Genomic DNA, 21,122 nt, shown 5'->3' with positions numbered 1-21,122 from the left:
TCTCTCTCATCATTGATATCTCTAGCTCTCTCTCCCTCTCCCTTACTCTCTCTGAAATCAAGTAAAAAAAGAAGGGGAGAATGGTCTTTTCAATAAGTGGTAGTGCCACAATAGCTGGATAGTCATGTAGGAAAAAAATTGACCCATCTCACACCATTAAAAACTCCACATAGAATATATCTTCATCACCAGGATACAAAATGTTCTAATTATAAAGAAAAACATTTGACATATTTACCTTCATTAAAGTTAAGAAATTCTGTTAATCAAAAGATACCTTTAAGAAAATGAAAGGTAAAGCCAGCCACAGTGGAAAAGGATGTCTGAAATACAAATGAGTAAGACAAACACAGAATACCAGGTAGGAAAATGAGCAAAAGACTTCAATGAGACCTTAGTAAACCTTTCAAAGGCCAATAAATATATGAAAGGCTGCTCAACGCCACTAGTAAACAGAGAAATGCAAATTAAAACCAAAGAGGAGTGTTAAACAGTACAACCATTTTGGGAAATTCTCCTGTAGTTTCAAATAAAACTAAACACCTACACTATGACCCAAAAATCCACTCCTCAATATATACCCAAGAGAAGTTGAGTATGTCTGTTTGTATATATTTATGTATATACATGCATGGCACTGTTTACAGCAGCTTAATTCACAATAGCCAAAACCTAGAAATAGTCAAAGGAAAATGATAATCACACAATGGAACTAAGCAATAAATAAATAAATGATGAAACCAACTTGGATGAACTGCAAAAACAAACAAACAAAACAATTATGCTGGGCAAAAGAAACCAGACACAAAAGAGCACATGCTGTTATGAGCCCATAGTCATGAAGTCCAAAACTAGGCAAAACAAATTTACAGTGGTAGAAGTCAAAATAGTATGTCAGAATAACAGCTTCTGTCTAGAAAGGAGCATGAGAGAACTTTCTGGAGTGATGGAAATGTTCTGTATCTTCATCTGGGTAATGGTACATGTAAAGAAGTCTTCAAATCTATACATTTTAAGGTTTTTGCATTGCATTGTATATGAAAATATACCTCAATTACACACAAAAATCCATTACATATATATCAGAAGGTCAATAAAATTTAACAAATTGACAATTCTAATGCTTGGCAGAGGCAGAAAAAGTTCTTTTTTTCTTTCTTTTTCTTATTTTTTTTAAAGTTTTTGTTATTAAAGACAATCTTTTTTTTTTTTTTTAAATATGATTTCAGAGAGAAGGGAGAGGGGGAGAGAGAGAGAGAAACATCAATGATGAGAAGGAATCAATGATCGGCTGCCTCCTGCACGTCCGCTACTGGCATATGCCCTGACTGGGAATTGAACTGTGATCTCTTGATCCATGGGTCAATGCTCAACCTCTGAGCCATGCCAGCTGGGCAACAGGAATTCTTATAGTACACTATTGGCAGGAATCTAAACTAGTGCAACCACTTTGGAAAACAGTCTGGCATTACCAACAAAAATTGAAGATACACAAAAATGTTCAGAGCAGCCTTATTCATAATTGCTGCAAAGTGAAAACAATTTAAATGTCCATCCAAAAAGAGAATGAATCAACTGTGATATATTCATATAATATTCAGCAATGAAAACTGCAGCTCCATAACACATGAATAAATTTCAAAAAATAATGCTGAGTGAAAGTAGCCAGAGTAAAAGACACAAACTACATGATTCCATTTATATAAAGTTGGAAAAGTAGGCAAAACTAAACTACCAAGTTTAGATGCAACCTTAGGTAGAAAAATAAGAAAATGATTATCATAAAATTCAAGGCACAGGTTACTCTTGAAAAGGAGAAGAGAGTTTAAGGAGGGCTTTCTGGAGCCCTGACAATCACCTATTTGATGACCTGAATGTTGGTTGCAAGGATTATGCTTTGTAATTATTATTGGGGGGGAGATTCAAAGCTCAATGACTTTTCTGTATGTATGTTTAAATCAGAACAAAAGAGGTTTAAAAAAATCCACTGGAACTGGTGACTGGTTGGATTTGGTGGGAGAGGGAAGGGTTGAGAAACCACCAAGGACAACTCCCATGTTTCCCACTTGCACAACTCCTTGGGGGGTTATGCCTTTCACTGAGATAGAAAACAGCATCTTAAATATGTTAAATTTATAGTACTTTTGAGACATCCAAATAGAAATATCCAGCAGGCAATTAAATATGCAGAACTAGAGCTAAAAGGAGAGATCCAGGCTTGAATATAAATTTTGGAGTCATCCATAAGTGAAGCCATCAACATGGATATGAGTGTCTAGAAAAGAAGACTGATAAGAGAGTGTAGGGCTGATCCCAGGTACATCAACAATTAATGGGCAGCTACAGGAGGATATGCCAGTAAAGAAAATTGAGAAGGAACAAAGTGGTAGGAGGAAAATCAAGAACCTGTCATGAACCACTAAGCAAGGGAAGAGTACATCTCATGAGTAATAAGTCACTCACTGCAGGTTGATGCATAGTTAAGAAAGGATATGAGTTATGTGCAATACTCAACAAGCCAGTTTTTACTCCACCTCTTTCTTGTTGATTTGAGACAAGCAACAACTCAAGAGAGAATGTTTCTGAGAATGGCTGAAAGTTTTTGTAATCTTGAGAAGTGAGAAATCAAAATCCCTCTCAGTCTTCTTTCTCTTTCACTCAAACTGAAGAGGACAGATTTGAAAGTACTTATTGAACTGTGTGCTACTGGGTAGAATCACCACTAAAATCAGCACACAGCCACCGGCTTACTTTTCTGCTTCTTCCCTGTGACTGACGTGGTATGAGAATCCTTCAAGAAAGGATTTTTTCTTCTCCAAGTGAGAGCCAGGGCCAAACTAACTATTTGGGCAAGAAAGGCCTGAGGGAAGTGGACAAGGCCAGATTAGCAGTCAGCCAGAGTAAATGGTTTCTCTCTGGTTATATGGCCCTGAGCACTGATAGGAATGAGCTAGAGCAAGCTTTGCTCCCATCGCAAGGAAAGATCTAGCTGTGTTTGAGAACTGGAGAGGTGTAGGGGGTCCATTTCATGGCCTGTTTGAAACAAATTAAGCTTAACTACATTTTAAAAAGGGCATCTCCACATGAACAACTGGGCTCATTCTAGCCTTTTGTCTTAAGAGTTTGGAACCCAAGTCCTAGTCAAGAATAAAATGCAAAGCATTTGGGTTTTTCATTTGTCAGTACAAATATTTAATGCACATATCTCCCTCAGGGACTCTAAAGAATTGAAAATAATGGCTGTTACCTGAAGAGAATTCTAATATTCCTCTAATCCCCAACTGGAATACCATCATAAAATTTCTCAATATCTAGCACTACATAAATCACACATAAAAACAAAACCACAACAGGCCTCTACATTTAAGTGGTATCAGATTAGCAGCTCCAAAATAAATAGAAAGATACAATATTTTTGATCCTTAATGGGAATATTTGAGGGAAGATTGACTCTTTCCAAAATTCATCTATAAATTCAGTACAATTCTAACCAAAATCTCATGGGATTTTTAGAGCTCATTAAAATAAATTTTAAAATTCACCTGGAACAGTAAATGCATGAAAATAGCCAGAATATTTTTGAAAATGAGGATATTTGCTCTATCAGATAACAAACTTAATATACAAAGACACAGGGGAGAATGGAACTGTGGTAATGAAATTGTGTAGAAACATAAACAAATATTATCAATGCCACAGAACTGAGAATCCAGAAACAGGTCCTTGGTATATAAAGAAATGCTTATGGAATTTCAAATATGAACAAGTCAATAAATGGAAATAGGCAAAAACCTATCAATTTAGGAAAAAATGTACAATCCCTACCTCACCCCAGATGCAAAAGTAAATTCAACACTAATTAAAAGAGTCAAATATAAAAAAAAAATTTCAAACAAAATATGAGTGTTTTTAAAAAATTGGAATGTTAGATTTTGCACAAGATTGAAAAAACACACACACAAAAAACAGCCTGGCTGGCATGGTTCAGCAGTTGAGCACTGACCTATGATCCAGGAGATCTCAGTTCAATTCCTGGTTAGGGCACATGCCTGGGTTGCAGACTCGATTCCCAGCAGGGGTGTGCAGGAGGCAGCCAATCAATGACTCTCTCTCATCATTGATGTTTCTCTCTCCCTCTCCCTTTCTCTCTCTGAAATCTATAAAATATATATATATTAAAAATAATAATAATAATTTTTAAAAAAAGCTACAAATAAGTCAAAGATGGAACCACATGTTTAAACGATATGGTGTCAAGATGGCAGCATAGGTAAATGCAGTACTCAAATCCTCCCACGACAATATCAAAATTACAACTAAACTGCCGAACCACCATTATTCAGAACCACCTGAAATCTAGCTGAATGAAAGTCCTACAACTAGGGATTTAAAGAAGAAGCCACATCAAGACTGATAGGAGCCCAGCTGGGCGTGGCTCAGCGGTTGAGCGTCGACCTAGGATCCAGGAGTCGGGGTTCGATTCCTGGTCAGGGCACATGCCTGGGTTGTGGGCTCGATCAATGATTCTCTCATCATTGATGTTTCTGTCTCTCTCTCTCTCCCTCTCCTTTCCTCTGTCTGAAATCAATAAAGATATATTAAAAAAAAAAAGACTGATAGGTGAGGCAGCGACAGGAACCAGCTGGTCCCACACCCACATATGGCAGTTTAAAATTGAGAGGGGTATCTTGGCTATAAAGGTCCCCCCTGAGGAGCAAGGGTTCCCAGCGCAACATCAGGCCTCCCAGTCCAGGGTTCCAGAACTAAAAGAGAAGTCCCCATAACTTCTGATTATAAAAACCAGTGGGGCCCAGCCGGGCATGGCTCAGCAGTTGAGCATCAACCTAGGATCCAGGCGATCAGGGTTCGATTCGCGGTAAGGGCACAATGCCCGGGTTGCGGGCTGCAGCCGATCAATGACTCTCTCATCATTGATGTTTCTATCTCTCTCTCTCCCTTCCTCTCTCTGAAATCAATAAAGATATATTTAAAAATAAATAAGTAAATAAATAAATAAATAAATAAATAAATACTAGTGGGGATGGTAGCTAAGTAAGACAGGGGTGGGGTGGAAGTGGGGGACTGGGGTTCCAGGCAGTTCATCCTAAAGGGTCCAAGCAAAGACTTACTTGGACTCATTCCCTCAGATCTCCAGAACTGGTTCAGCAGCTTGAAAGGAACCAGGGACATATGGAAAGAAACTGAATTCTCTGGCATCACAGAGCTGCTGGGGGGGGGGGGGCAGCTTTATGCCACACAAAAGTGCTGGCAGAGGCCATTGTTCCTTATCTGAGACCCCATCCTCCACAGAGCCAGCACGCAGGTTCCATGTCTGAGTCTCCATCAAACTGGCTCACACTGCTCACACCACCCTAGTGATTCCCTGCGACCCCATCCCACCCAATCTGTGGGCCCACCCAAGCTGCTCCCAGTGGCTTTTCCATAAAAATGGCCTCTCTTGCCTTATGCTTTAACTTTCTTAAAATCTTTCAAACAAGCAGCATCTGGCCTCTGCATACCCATGACTCTTGCTCAGTGGCCCCATGCCTAACACTAGCAGCAGCTGGCCTTATTTTGCAGCTTGGCCTCTCCTGGGTACCTCCAAGCCCAGCACAAGTAGCAGCCATCTGCAGATAGCTCTATAGCTTATGCCTTGTAGCCTGAGGCAAGGCACAAGCAATGGCTGGCCTTGCAACTCCCAGGAGGTGCCAGAGCTAGGACAGCTTCAGACCACACCAGATTACAACCCTAACACCTCAAAGAGCAACACACTCAAGGGGTGGACTCAGTGACCACCAAAGCTCCACTGAAGCAAGTCCTGCTCTGTAGGATCAACCCTGCACAGCAGCTCCTCTGCTGTAGTCACAGCAGGTTCTCCCAACCGATCAGCCTGGGGGTCAATCCCTCCCAATGACACCAAGAGCAATCAAAGCTCGACTACAACAGGACAGTGCACACAGCACAGACAGGAGCATACCTCGAGTGCCCAGCTCGGGTGACTGGGGAGACTGCGCTATTAGGCCCTATAGGACACCTACTACACAAGGCCACTCTACCAATTCCAGAACACATAGCAGCTCTACCTAATACAAACATAGGGAAGAAGACAAAATGTGGAGACAAAGAAACAGGTCTCAAAGGAAAGAACAGAAGAAATCTCCAGGAAAAGAACAAAATGAAATGGAAGCAAGCAAACTACCAGATAGAGTTCAAAACAATGGTTATAAGGATGCTCAGGAAACTTAGTGAGAACTTCAAGAGCATGAAAAAGGATATAGAAACCATAAAAAAAAAAATCAGCCAGAATGAAGGATACACTAATTGACATTAAGACTAATTTACAGGGAAATCAGTGATTTGGAATATAAGGAAGCAAAAAACACCCAATCAGAACAGCAAAAAGAAAAAAGAATCTAAAAATATGACAATAATGTAAGCAGCCTCTGAGACAACTTCAAGCATACCAACATTTACATCCTAGGGATGCCAGAAGAAGGAGAGCGAGCCCAAGAAACTGAAAACCTATTTGAAAAAATAATGACAAAAAACTTCTCTAACCTGTTGAAAGAAATAGACATACAAGTCCAGGATGCACAGAGAATCCCAAAGATGATGAGCCCAAAGAGGTCCACACCAACACACATCATAATTAAAATGCAAAAGGTTAAAGACGAAGAGAGAATTGTATAAGCAGCAAGAGAAAAGCAGTTATAGTTACCTATAAGGGAGCTCCCATAAGACTGTCAGCTGATTTCTCAACAGAAACTTTGCAGGCCAGAAGGGAGTGGCAAGAAATATTCTAAGTGATGAACAGCAAGAACCTACAACTAAGATTACTCTACCCAGCAAAGCTATCATTTAGAATCGAAGGACAGATACAGAGCTTCCCAGACAAGAAAATGATAAAGGAGTTCATCACTACCAAACCAGTATTACATAAAATGTTAAGGGGTCTTCTTTAAGAAGAAAAATGATAAAAAACATTAACAATAAAATGACAATAAATGTGTATCTATCAATAATTCAATCTAAAAACAAAATAAACAAGCAGAACAGAAACAGACTCATAGATACAGAGAACATTTTGATGGTTGCCAGATGGGAGAGGGTTTGGGGAGATGGGTGAAAAAAGTAAAGGGATGAAGTACAAACTGGTTGTTGCAAAACAGTCATAGGAATGTAAAGTACAGCACTGGGAACCTCGGGAGATTAAAGATAGTGGTCAACTGAGTGGAAGCTACACAGACATTCTCCCAGGACCAAAGTGGAATTACAACTAAAATACAGAAATACCATCCTGAATAATCAACTGCAACTGAAGACGAGCTGCAGAGCACCCTCATAACCAAGAAGGAAAAGTGGAGACCACACAGAAACTGGTACAAAGTGCAGAGGCACGAGAGGGCCGGCTGGGCTCCGACAGGCAGCAGCTAAAGGTCCAGAGGGATATCTCAGCTGTGGGGGGTTCCCACTGAGGACTCTAGGGCCTAAACCCCAGGCTGGGCTTCCCAGTCAAGAGCACCAGAACTAAGAAAGGTGCCCACATAACATCTGGCTGTGAAAAGCAGCCTGGTTTCTGTCTGCCAGGGAGAGATGGCTAAAAATGCAGGAACCCTAAAGTTTTGTGTGCAGCCACGCACATTGGACTCCAGCAGGAGGAGGGCAGAGTGGACTGGAGCTGTGTGAGGAGAATCTAGGGTTCTGGGCTCTAGAGATAGAGCTCAGAGGGCACCCCTCTGGATTCCTGTGCTCAGTCATTCCCCATACTGCAGAGGACATCTTTCTCAGGCAGACAATTTGCTGCTTTTGCCTGGGGCAGAAGGAAGCAATTGCCCAACCCTGCTGGAAAACCTCTCCCCCTACCCAGAAGAGTTTCTACAGCTTGAGGCTCATTAACAGAATCAGATTAACCAGCCTGCAGGCAGAAGGCAGACCTCAGAGTGCTTTGAATCTTTGCCTGATCCGCTTCTGGACCCTGGCCTTGGAAAAGCAGACTTTGGTGTGCATCTTGGTCCTGTTCCAACTGCACCCAGCCCCAGCAGAGGAGACCTCAAGCCGAGGGTTGTTGATAGCCCCAAACAGGGTACTCAGCGCCAGTCACAAACTGCATCTGACATTGGCCAGCACCAGAGACCGTCCAAAAAGACTGAGAGTCCTAGCAGGCCTACCTAATACATAGAAACAAGCCCAAATAGGCAGCCAACATGGGGAGACAAAAAAAAAAAAAAAGAAAAAGCCCCAAATGAAAGAACAAGAGAAGTATCCAGAAAAAGAGCTAAATGAAACAGAGATGAGCAATCTATCAGATACAGAGTTCAGAATACTGATTGTAAGGATGCTCAACAGCATGAAAAAAGATATGGAAACTATGAAGGAAATTAAGGATGACAAAGCAGAAATAAAGAATACATTGGAAGGAATAAACAGCAGATTAGAGGAAGCTGAGGATCGAATCAATGAATTACAAGACAGGGTTGGAAAAAACCACTCAATCAGAGATCCAAAAAGAAAAAACAATGAAAAAACAGGAGGATAGTCTAAGGGGAGCTGTGGGACAACATGAAACGTAACAATATTCACATCACAGGAGTGCCAGAAGAGGTCAAAAGTAAACAAGGGTTAGAGAACCTGTTTGAAAAAATAATGGCAGAAAAGTTCCCTAACCTGGTGAAGGAAAGAGTCACACAAGTTCAGGAGGCACAGAGAGTCCCAAGGAAGAAGAACCCAAAGAGGCCCACGCCCAGGCACATCATATTTAAAATGCTAAGAGTTCAAGACAAAGAGAGAATATTAAAGGCAGCTAGAGAAAAGCAATCTGTTACCTACAAAGGAGCTCCCATAAGGCTGTCAGCTGACTTCTCATCAGAAACTCTACAGGCCAGAAGGGAATGGCATGACGTATTCAAGGGAATGCAAAGCAAGGATCTGAAACCAAGATTACTCTATCCTGCAAGGTTGTCATTCAAAACAGATGGTGAAATAAAGAGCTTCCCAGACAAGAAAAGGCTAAAGGAGTTTATCACCACCAAACCAGCACTGCAGGAAATGTTAAAGGGATTGTTGTAATTAAAAGAAGAAATAGCCCGGCCAGGTGTGGCTCAGCAGTTGAGGGTTGACCTAGGATCCAGGTGATCAGGGTTCAATTCCCAGTCAGGGCACATGCCCGGGTTGCGGGCTCGATCCCCAATTGGGGGCATGCAGGAGGCATCCGATCAATGACTCTCATCATTGATGTTTCTCTCTCTCTCTCTCTCTCTCTCTCGTTTCCTCTCTTTGAAATCAATAAAGATATATTTTTTTAAAAAAAATAAAGTAGAAATAGAAGCATTGCAAGAACAGTTATAGGGACTGCTGTAATAATAATGAGAGAGAAACAGGTATAAAAAATTAAAATGGCAATAAATAAGGACCCATCAATAATAACATTAAGGACTTTAAGGGAGAGATCAACAGCAATAGAGTCATAGTCGGGGACTTTAACACCCCACTGACTTCACTGGATAGATCTTCCAGACAAAAAGTCAACAAAGAAACAGTGACTAAATGGCACACTAGATCAGATGGATTTAAATGATATTTATAGAACACTGCACCCCAAAGCTGCAGAATATACATTCCTCTCAAGTGCGCATGGGTCATTCTCAAAGACAGACCACATATGTTAGGACACAAGACAACTCTCTACAAGTTCAAAAAAAATGAAATTACATCAAGCCTCTCAGATCATAAGGGCATGAAATTAGTAATGAACTACAGTAAAAATACTCAAAAACATTCAAACATATGGAGGCTAAATAACATGTTATTACACAATGATTTGGTTGCCAATAACATCAAGAAAGAAACCAAAAACTCCCTAGAAACAAATGAAAACGAACACACGACAACTCAGAATCTATGGGTCACAGTGAAAGCAGTCCTAAGACGGAAGTTCATAGCACTGCAGGCCTACCTCAAAAATTAAGAAAAATTTTTGGTAAACTACCTAACCCTACAACTCAAAGAATTAGAAAGCTCTCCTGGAAGTTGTCTGGACCAGAGCTTTTGTTTGCTAAGAGTTTTTTAATTACTGCTTCGATTTCATCAATTGTTATTAGCCTATTCAGGTTTTCTGATTCTTCCTGATTCTGTTTTACACGATCTCACTCATATGTGGAATCTAATAAACAAAATAGACTGAGGAACAAAACAGATCCAGAGACATAGATGCAGGTAACAGACTGATGAATCTCAGTGGGAAGGTGGGGGAGTGGGTTGGGAGAGATTAACCAAATAACTTAAATGCATATATGCATAACCCATGGACACAGACAATAGTGTTGTGAAGGCCTGGGGGGTGGCAGATGCAGGGTGGAGGTGATCAATGGGGATATAAAGGGGGGATATCTGTAATACTTTCAACAGTAAAGATAAATTTTTTTTAAGTACAGCATAGGGAATATAGTCAGTGCTATTCTAATAATTATGTATGGTGTCAGATCAGTACAAGATTTAACAGGATGACAATTTAGTAAGTTATATAATGTCTAATCATTGGGGTGTATACCTAAAACTAATATAATATTGTATGTCAATTGTAATTGAAAAATTTTAAATGATTTAAAATTTAAACTATATGAATAAAGATACCATAAACAAAATTAAAAGGCAAGTGAGAATCTATGTATAACACACATAACAAAGGATTAACTACTGTGATATCCAAAATCCTCCTGCTAACCAGTAAGAGAAAAAAAGACAAACCATCCAGAAGGGGGACAAGGTGAAGGTATAAATAGGTAATATCCAGAAGAAATATTAAACATATGTCTATACAAAAATCAGGTTACAGACTCATCTAACACTTAATAAACTACATTCTAGATTAAGGGATTTTTTTCAAAACAAAAAAATTATAGACATTCATCTGATATCAGAATGAGAAATGCCTTTGTAAACTTAAAACCTATGAAAAAAATTAAGAAAATAATCAATTTTTATATACTTAAAAAATACCTAAACTCGGCAAAAATAAAACAAAATGGCAAAAATATTAACAACAAACATATGATATTCACATCCTTTAAATATATAAAGCATTTGTCCATATATCAATATAAACATTTCTAAGATATATACAAGCAAGGCTCAAGAGAAGAAATGCAAACGGTTAAAAATGTGAAAAACATTAAACCTTTCTTATGCTTGGGGCGAAAATGCAAAACAATGAGATGACATTTTCATATATCAAATTGATAAAGGTCTAAAAAATTGAGAATGCCCAATAGTGGCAAGGATACAGGACACCTGACATTCTGTTACATTACTGGTGGAGTTATGACATGAGAAAATAGTTGTGACACGCTAAATGAAGGGAAAAGATATGAAATACATACAGTATAATCTCAACCATTTTTTTGTGTTTTATAATCCTCACCTGAGGGCATTTAGAGAAAGGAAGAGAGAGAAACATTGATGTGAGAGAGAAACATCAATCACTTGTCTTCTGTACGTGCCCCAACCAGGGATAGAACCTGCAACCCAGGTACGTTCCCTGACCAGGAATCAACTGGCACTCTGTGCATAGGATGATGCTCAGCTGACTTAGCCACTCTGGCCAGGCTCAACCTTGTTTTAAAATAACAAGTAAGTTTTATGAGAACTTTTTTGACAGGCACTGAGGTAAATTGCTTATAGGTATCAGTACAATGGTGCACTTTATATTCACAGTAATCCTGAGTTAGACACTATTATTTTCCTCATTTTATAGAGGAACTGAAACAAGAGAGATCAAGTTATAGAGCCAAGATTTCAACCCAGGTACTCTAGCTCTAGTCTTAGCACAATGCACAGGAGGAAATAAATAAAACTCTTAAAACACAGTGTCAGCCCAGCTGAGCATGGTTCAGCGGTTGAGCATCGACCTAGTATCCAGGAGATCGTGGTTCGATTCCCAGTCAGGGCACATGCCCAGATTGCGGGCTCAATTGCCAGTTGGGGGTGTGCAGGAGGCAGCGGTAAATTATGACTCTTATCATTGATGTTTCTCTCTCTCTCTCCCTTCCTCTCTCTGAAATCAGTAAAGATATATTTTAAAAAAACACAAAAAACCAAAACAGTGTGGAGTTGAGTACACTCAACTTTAATTTCTATTTTGTCTTGGATCTTCCACTATTTTACTTCTCAAATAAAATGATTGTTTGTTTTTTAACATTTATTTATCGTTTAATCCTCACCCAAGGATATTTTTTTCCATTGCTTTTCAGAGAGAGTGAAAGGGGGAGAGAGAGAGAGAAACATTGATGTGAGAGACACACTGACTGGTTGCCCCCTGTACGAGCCCCAACCGGGAACAGCGATTGAGCCTGCAACCAAGGTATGTGTCCTTGGCCGGAATCGAACCTGGGAACCTTCAATCCGCAGGTCAATGCTCTAACCACTGAGCCAAACTAGCTAGGGCTACAATGATTGTTTTTAAAAAGGTGAATAATCAGACAATAGCAACAACAGCATCCTTGAAATTCCTTCCTTTTGTTAGTAACTAAAGAAACTATAGATCATAATACATGGCTTAAAAAATATTTCTTTAGCAAAAGAATGTTTTCTAAATGAAATTTTATGTAAATCTGCAAAATGAGAAACAGATTAAAGCAGTATTTTATTCTATCAGTGTATTTTAAAACCTCAAAATTTTAACATTTACAATGAAGCTCTTCTGATGAACACAAACTTTAAATTATGGATGATTGCAGCAGTCAAATTACTTTTGTTTTGATTATACAGTATCAAGAAAAACCTGATTCACGGATATTAGCAATTGCAATAAGAGGATTGTGTTTTTAAAAAATAGTACAGCCCGGCTGGGCGTGGCTCAGCGGTTGAGCATCGACCTAGGATCCAGGTGATCGGGGTTCCATTCCCAGTCAGGGCACATGCCTGGGTTGCCAGCTCCATCCCCAGTTGGAGGTGTGCGGGAAGCACCCAATCAATGACTCTCTCATCACTGATGTTTCTATCTCTCTCCCCCTCTCCTTTCCTCTCTCTGAAATCAATAAAGATATATTTTTAAAAAATAAAATAAAATATAGTACATAAATGCTATCTAATAGTTTTATTATACCTGTTCAGGTGTAATAAAGTAAAACAATTCTAAGTTAAGTCTCTAATAAAATTAAGAAATGAGAATACTTGGTAATACACAAGTATTTTGGGGGGAAAATCAAAATCTTAAAATATACACTAACCATGACATCAAGATATTATGCATGTCAGTCACATGTTGTTTCATAATGTAGTGAGAGTTTTATAGCACTGAATTTGTTTATATAATTTTACATTGGCAAACAAGTACTGGCCTGAATTTTTAAAATACCAATATAAAGCTACAATCTTTCTAATCAATAGAATTGTTTAAAATTCAAGTATATGCACAAAGAAAGCAAGAAACACTATAGCAAGGATTGCTATACTGGGTGTTGGCATTATGGATAATTTTAACTTTTACTTTTGCTCAATTTCCCTCCAGTACTCTAACTACATTGTGCTTTCTTTTGTTGTTGCCTTTTTACTTTTTATTTTAAAATAATTACAAATCACAGGAAGGTCCCAAGCACCCTTCACCTAACCTTCCCCAACGGTAACATCTTGCATAAGTCTAGTACAATAACACAACCAGAAAACTGACCCTGTACAATTCAGAGTTTACTTAAATTTCACCAGTTTTACATGCATTCATCTGTAGTTCCACAAAATTTTATAACACTTGTAGCTTCAAGTAACCACAAATGAAACACAAGTTTCCTTCATACTATCTCCATAACCACACCACCTCTTCCCCCATTCCTGGTGACCACTAGTTTGTTTTCCATCTCTACAATTTTATTTTGATGTTATATAAATGTAATCATACATCAAGTAAACTTAAGATTGGCACCTTTTCAGCCCTGGCAGGTGTGCTCAGTGGTTAGAGCATCAGCCTGAACAAGGAAGGGTCAAGGGTTGATTCCCAGTCAATGGCATGTACCTAGGCTGCAGGTTTGATCTCCAGTCCTTATCAGGGCAAGTACGGGAGGCAACCTATCCATGTCTCTCTCTCACATGGATGTTTCTCTCTCTCTGTCCCCTCTCCCTCCCTCCCTTCCACTCCCTCTAAAATTCAACAGAAAAAATATCCTTGGGTGAGGATTAACAAAAAAATTCTTTTAAAAGATTGGCTTTTTTCTCCAACCTAACATAACTCCTTTGAGATAATCTAGCAGTACAAACTTGTGGTCTCGAATGTGTTAAAATTTAGCACAATATGCATCTGAGAGTATAGTTTTAAAGTTTAAAATGTTAAAATGGGAAACTAATGCTTATGAAATCTCTCGTGTACTGCCACAGAACTAGGACTCTGGGTAACAAACCTTAAAAACTGATAACCTAGTACAAGTGTAGTGCAATCTAGTACAAATACTATATAGAAGAGAAACCCAAGGCTCACTGCTTGTAAGTCTTACCTGTGTTTTTAAGAACATGTGGCTTATAAGAATACCTGGTTCTGCATTTTTCTGGGCAAACTATAGATTCCACTGCTTTCCCAACCCAGATGGATCTGTTACATTCAAATATGACCACCTGATATCCCCCAAAATGGTCACCATTTTCTGCTTTTCCACATGCTGTTCCCTAAAGTTCTGAATCATCAAGGAAATGAATCCCTCTTAAATTATCCTAGTTCTGCATAGTGATTTAGCCAGCACCATACCCCAGGCCCAACTCCCGTCTCTGTGCAATAGGTCATATGACTCAACACTTCTCTCAGAAAGGGCTACCCTACCGTAGTACAAATTCAAACTAACTCATTTTTCCCTCCCCCCTGCACTCCACAGGCCTAGATCCACTTTATCTTTCTTCCCTTTACTATTCTGTTAAGTCTTCCAGACAACTAACCCCACTACATATTTGTTCTCTAACTAGATGTTACAAATGCCACATCTCCCTAAGTTTAGGGTTAGAAGGTAAACACTCAGGAACTTACTCCCTGCATACCAGGCCTTCATAACAATGTCCTTGCTCTAAACATGTAAAAGCTATAATACAAACCAGGTGTTTTGGCAAACAGATGTGCAAATCTACAACCCAGGAACATGCCCTTGACCAAGAATCCAACCCACGACCCTTCTGTGCATCAGTCAATGCTCTAACCACTGAGCAACACCGGCCAGGGCGATGTTTGCATATTTTTAAAAATTTGGCTGATATGGGTATCACTATATCAATATTAGACCTAAATATAATTTAAACAGCTTGGACTCTTGAGCCAGACTGCCTGGGTTTGAATCAGGACTCTACTACTATATTATCTAATGTATATTTCATTTACATGCTGTGTAACTCAGTTTTGTCATCTGTAAAATGGTGATAAAAGTGCTGCACAGGACCATTATGAGAAAAACACTAATATATGTAAAGAATTTAGAATGCAGTAAGCATTATTTTAGTATTATCTCTAATACTCTTTGTTATCTCTTCCTCTTCAACTCTTTGTTCATACTGCTTCTGAAATTTCTATACCAAGAAACAATGATAACTTAAGAATCCATATTTTATTTATTCAATTCATCTTAGTCAAAACTACTAGAAAACTCTCTGGCATCACTCTTAAAATATTTTTGTGAATGTCTCCTTAAGCATGGGAAACAAAAGAAAATATAAACAAATAGGACTATATCAAACTGAACAATTTTTGTACAGCAAAGGATACCATTAAGAAAATGAAGACAACCTACTAAATGGAAGAAAATATTTGCCAATGATACATCTGATAAGGGGGCTAATATTCAAAACATAAGCAACTCATACAACTTTTTTAAAAATATGTTTTTATTGATTTTGGAGGGAGAGGGAGGGAAAGGGGGCAGAGGGAGAGAAAGAAAGGGAGAGTGAGGGAGAGATCGATGTGAGAGAAAAACATCTATAGGTTGCCTCCCTACACACCCCAAGGACCAAACCCACAACCCGGGCACGTGCCCTGCCTGGGAACTGAACCAGCAACCCTTCAGTGCATGGGTTGATGCTCAATCAACTGAGCCACACTGGCCAGGGCCAACTTGAATACCTTAACACCCAAAAAAACCCCACACAATCCGATTTAAAAATGGGCAGAGGACCTACATAGACATTTCTCCAAAGACAACATACAGACGGCCAATAGACATGTGAAAAGATGCTCAACATCACCAATTATCAGGGAAATGCAGATTAACACCACAATGAGATATCACCTCACACCTGTCAGAATGTCTGCCATCAACAAATCAACAAACAAGTGTTGGTGAGGACATGGAGAAAAGGGAACACTCATGCACTGCTGATGAGATTATAAACTGGTGCAGCCCCTATGGAAAGAAGTATGGAAGTTCCTCAAAAAATTAAAAATAGAACTACCATATGACCCAGAAATTCCATTTCTGGGTATTGATCTGAAGACATCCAAAACACTAATTCAAAATGATGTGTGCATCCCTTATGTTCACTATAGCATTACTTACAACAGCCAAGGTATGGAAGCAACCCAAGAGTTCACTGAGAAACAAATGGATAAAGATGTGATACATACAAGGTGGGGCAAAAGTAGGTTTACAGTTGTTCAGATAGAAAACAATACATTAATAAATAATAATACAAGAATAAACTATGTTCTGTGTAGTCACAACTGTAAACCTCCTTTTGTCCTACTCTGCATATACAATGGAATATTACTCAGCCGAAAGAAAGAAAGAAAAGAAAGAAGAAAGAAGGAAGGAAGGAAGGAAGGAAGGAAGGAAGGAAGGAAGGAAGGAAGGAAGGAAGGAAGGAAGGAAGGAAGGGGAGAGGGAGAGAGAGAGAGAGAGAGAGAGAGAGAGAGAAAGAGAGAGAGAGAGAGAGAGAGAGAGAGAGAGAAAGAAAGAGAGAAAGAGAGAAAGAGAGAAAGAGAGAGAGAGAGAAAGAAAGAAAGAAAGAAAGAAAGAAAGAAAGAAAGAAAGAAAGAAAGAAAGAAAGAAAGAAAGAAAGAAAGAAAGAAAGAAAGAAAGAAAGAAAGAAATCTGCCTGGCTGGCATGGCTCAGCAGTTGAGCATCGACCTATGATCCAAGAGATCTCGGTTCGATTCCCAGTCAGGGCACAGGCCAGGGTTGCACACTTGATCCCCAGTAGGGGGTGTGCAGGAGGCAGCCGATCTATGATTTTCTCATCATTGATGTTTTCTCTCTCTCTCCCATTCCCTTCCTCTCTCTGAAATCAATAAAGATATATTAAAAAAAAAAAAAGAAATCTTGCCATCTGCAACAATATGAATGGACCTAGAGGGAATTATCCTAAGTGAAATAAGTCAGACAGAGAAAGACAAATACCATATGATTTCACTTACATGTGGAATCTAAAAAACAAAATAAATGAACAAGCAGAATAGAAACAGAAATAGACTCATAGATACAGAGAACAAACTGATGGTTGCCAGAGGGGTGGGGGTTGAGTGGTTGGGTGAAAAAAGGATAGTGATTAAGAAGTACAAACTGGCAGTTACAAAAACAATAAAGGGGATGTAAAGTACAGCACAGGATATATAGTCAGTCAATAATATTGGAATAACTATGTATAGTGTCAGATCAGTACTAGACTTATCGGGTGACCACTTCCTAAGTTATATAAATGTCTAGTAACTATATTGTATACCTGAAACTAATATAATATTGTACGTCAACTGTTATTTTAGAAAAATTTAATTATTGAAAAATACTACTGGAACAAATTTTTTTTTCCATACTAGCAATTATTAACATTACACCAAATATGAATGTAAATAAGTACTTAATAGTATAGTGGTGATGGAAATGCTAGCGAAAATAAGGTACAGATCAGAATAAGGTACAGATGAGAAATATATAATTCTATATTTATAAAATGGGGAGAATAATATACCATATTTACACTTGTATATGCATAAAATGGCACTGGAAAGTTTCATGTCTGCTTATGGAGAGGGAGAATTGAACGTATAGGGAAAGAGATTTGAAGGAGTCTGCTCCCTGTATACACTTTAGTATCTTTTGAATTGGAAGCAATGAATATATTACCTATATAAGAATTTAACTGAAAAAAATGGAGGCAGGGGGAGACTCTAAACAATACTCTGGAAGCCAAACTTCTAGCCCCAACCTGCCACTAACTGTGTTACCTTGGGCAACTGGACAAATTCTAAAAATGTATGATCTCAATGGGAAGGGGGGATAGTAAATACACGGTACTAATTTTTTTTAAAGACAGGTGAGAGGTACTAATCCAACATTTTGCAGAATAAGGCAGCTTTTTGAGGATTTGATGGTTTTCAGATGCTATTATTACTGTTTTAAGAACTGCAGAACTGTCAAGCCTATTAATCTTTTGAGATCATTTGTACTATTTTTACAATGAAACCTTTCTTATAAGGGGTCTAATGTAATTTACAGGAAATACCTATAACAAATATTCTGCACATTATTTTGTTTCTCTTGCCACACTTTTAAAATAGTTTTAAATAGACTTTAAGTCTTTATACTCTGCTATGGAGTCAGCAATAAACACTAAAACAATTTACATTTAAAATACATAAGCAACTAAACCTTAAACAACTTATACTACTTACAGGTGTTTATTATCAGACATTACAAAAAACACCTCCAATCAATGATTAACATCTATGACTGAGTACAAGCTTTATTCCAGGTATTGATACCATGCATCACCTTTAATCCTACCATTCATCTGGTAAAGCACATTTTAATACTCCCATTTAACATATGAAACAACTGAGGCTCCATAAAGATAAGTGACTAGCTTGAGACCACAGTCTAACAAGTGGCTGAGCTAGAAACCCATCGGGGGTTATTTAATGTCGGCTGGCAGGCTAGTACAGGTCTGTCACAGTTTTTACTAATTTATATTAAAATGAGGACAAATAAGAAGTAAACTTTAATAAAGCTAAGTGATTCCATTTAAGGGGCTTTTATTCTGAGATTCTGTTCTTTCAAATTGGATTAAAATATCCTTTTTTAAAATGAAATGATGGTGACAGTAAATAGTGGTGTGAATTACTGTTTCTGTTTTTATTGGCGATACCTGGCAGGACAAAAACTGTGAACTCTATTAGTGTCCCAATTGCGGGGGGGTGTGTATTTCTTTTGAAATCCAAAAGTCTGGGAACTACTCCCTTAGACAGTGATACCTCCTTAAAGAGTAGAGGACTTTACACACATATGCACACACACTCATGATCCTCTCATCAACTACTACTTCATTCTGTTTGAATTAGGACACTTAAGGATTGAGAAATGGGAATAAAGTGAGTTTCAGCAAGTCATGTGAATTAACACTGGATTCTGCTAGAGGACATTCCTCACGATTCTTTTCATCAGTTAACTTTACTCATCCTTTATTTTCAATCCTAGTCACTCAAAACTCAGCTCAAAACTTTCTTTTCCTAAAATAGTCACATTTTTAAATGCTACTGCTAAATGGCAATCAATACTTGTTAAATTTAAAAAACTATCTGAGGTTTCCAATAACCTGCTTTTATTTTAAGTCTTTTTCACTTAAACAAAATAAAAACTTTTAATGATGTTTATTCTACCTACTTCCAAAAGAAAATTGGGCCTATAAATCACACTTAAGCCACTTTAATTTACAAATTTCTGTATCTCCATTAAATAGATGAAGTTTGTAAGTCTAATGCAGAAAACAAAATGTAACGGATAAATCAACTACATTTTAAAAACCTAGCATCAGCAAAACAAATATAACTTTTAATCTTCTGTGGCAAACCCATTATACTAATCAACAACGTTTAAAAGTCACCTCTATACCCAAAACATTACTACACACGACACACTCATACTGTACTCAAATTAAGCTTAAACTAGACCCAAACTCAGATCATTTCCCCGTCCCAGGCACACTGAAATATACGAGGGGGAATCCAAGAAATCAGATATGTTAAGTGCTGGTATCTTCTTCCAGAGTAGGGTCAAATTCGTGTTTGCCCGCAAATGTCACCGGCTCAGTAAGTCTGCAAATTCTCATTAGCGCTACAGAGTACAAAGAGGCCTGACCACGGAAACACCTGTCCTATCACCGGGAAGACAGTGGGAAATGCAACCCCTGAGCCCATGCCGGCCGCACAGCCTTGGAGTGCAGCGATCCCAGACCACGGGGGAACTCTGACTGCACGGCTCCCCACCGCAGGGTCCTACAGCCCTGACTCGCCTCCCCCGGCGACAATGAGGAAATCTGTCAAGTCAGCTAGGACCCACCCTCCGCGAACCCCTCTCGCTCCTTCCTAGCCCGGCTCCAGCCTGCCCAACTGCTCCCGGTCCGCTCCGGCCTCCCGGCTCACTCTGCCACCTCATCCCTCCTCGCCGGTCTCGCGGCCCCACCACCTCCGCCCCGGCGGCCTGCTCTTGGGCCGTCCCCCGGACCCGAGCCCCTGGCCACCGCCCCCCACCCCCCACCCCCAACGGCCCGCCCTGAGTGTCTGGGCGGCCCGGTCCCCACCGACCCCCAGGCCCGAGCTCCCGCCGCGCGCTCCCCACCCCCAGCCTCCGCCCTCGCCCCGTTCGGCCGTTCCCGGCTCGCTTCCCCCAACCAGGCTACCTGGAGGCAAGGGCGGCAGAGCACTTCACCCAGGGCCCCAGGTCGCAGAGGGCCCGGTGCTCGGGGTCCCGCTCCTTCTCCCGCTCCACGTGGTAGGCGTAGATGGAGAGCAGGATCCCGGCGGCGCACACTGCATACCGGGCCACCCGCTCCCACCGCGGCACCGACACTCTCAGCAGGACGGGCGCCGCCATCTTCCCCCCTCCTCCGCCGCCGCCGCCTCCTCCTTCGCCGCCGCCGCCGCCGCCTCCCTCCGCCACCACCTCAGCAGCCGCCGCCCGTCGGGGCCCGACCCAGCCGCCGCCGCTACCGCCACCGCCGCCGCGGCCGCCGCCACCGCCGCCGCCGCCGCCGCGCCCCATTGGCTCGACCGCCTCCTCCGGGCCCCGCCCCCACAGGCGCGCGGCCCAACCGCCCCAAAAGGAGGGAGCCCAGCGAGGCGGTAAGGCGCGCGCGGGCGCAGAGGGAGGAGCGGAGCGCGCAACCGCACGGGAGG

The 21,122-nt window shown here is 40.2% G+C and overlaps 1 protein-coding gene across 4 annotated transcripts in view; it reads right to left on the bottom strand.

The window, feature by feature from the left end:
- The window catches only part of VKORC1L1 (vitamin K epoxide reductase complex subunit 1 like 1), a 69,658-nt gene extending 48,758 nt beyond the window's left edge, over window positions 1–20,900 (bottom strand). For 2 of the 4 annotated variants that reach the window (XR_013998460.1, XM_081132609.1), the window contains exon 1: window positions 20,627–20,895. Coding sequence is in view for 3 of the 4 variants with exons in the window: in XM_081132609.1 (XP_080988735.1) it covers window positions 20,627–20,820 (194 nt within the window). In the remaining variant the exon portion in view is untranslated. Of the gene's footprint in view, window positions 1–20,626 lie in introns of all 4 variants that reach the window. The other 2 variants (XM_081132611.1, XM_081132610.1) reach the window with 2 other exon arrangements.
- Between the last annotated feature and the right edge of the window lie 222 nt (window positions 20,901–21,122).

The sequence above is a fragment of the Miniopterus schreibersii genome (genome assembly GCF_964146895.1).
Source record: "Miniopterus schreibersii genome assembly, chromosome: 3".
Classification (NCBI taxonomy): domain Eukaryota; kingdom Metazoa; phylum Chordata; class Mammalia; order Chiroptera; family Miniopteridae; genus Miniopterus; species Miniopterus schreibersii.
Note: the sequence above shows the minus strand (reverse complement) of the source record. Positions and strands in the feature narration are given on the sequence as shown.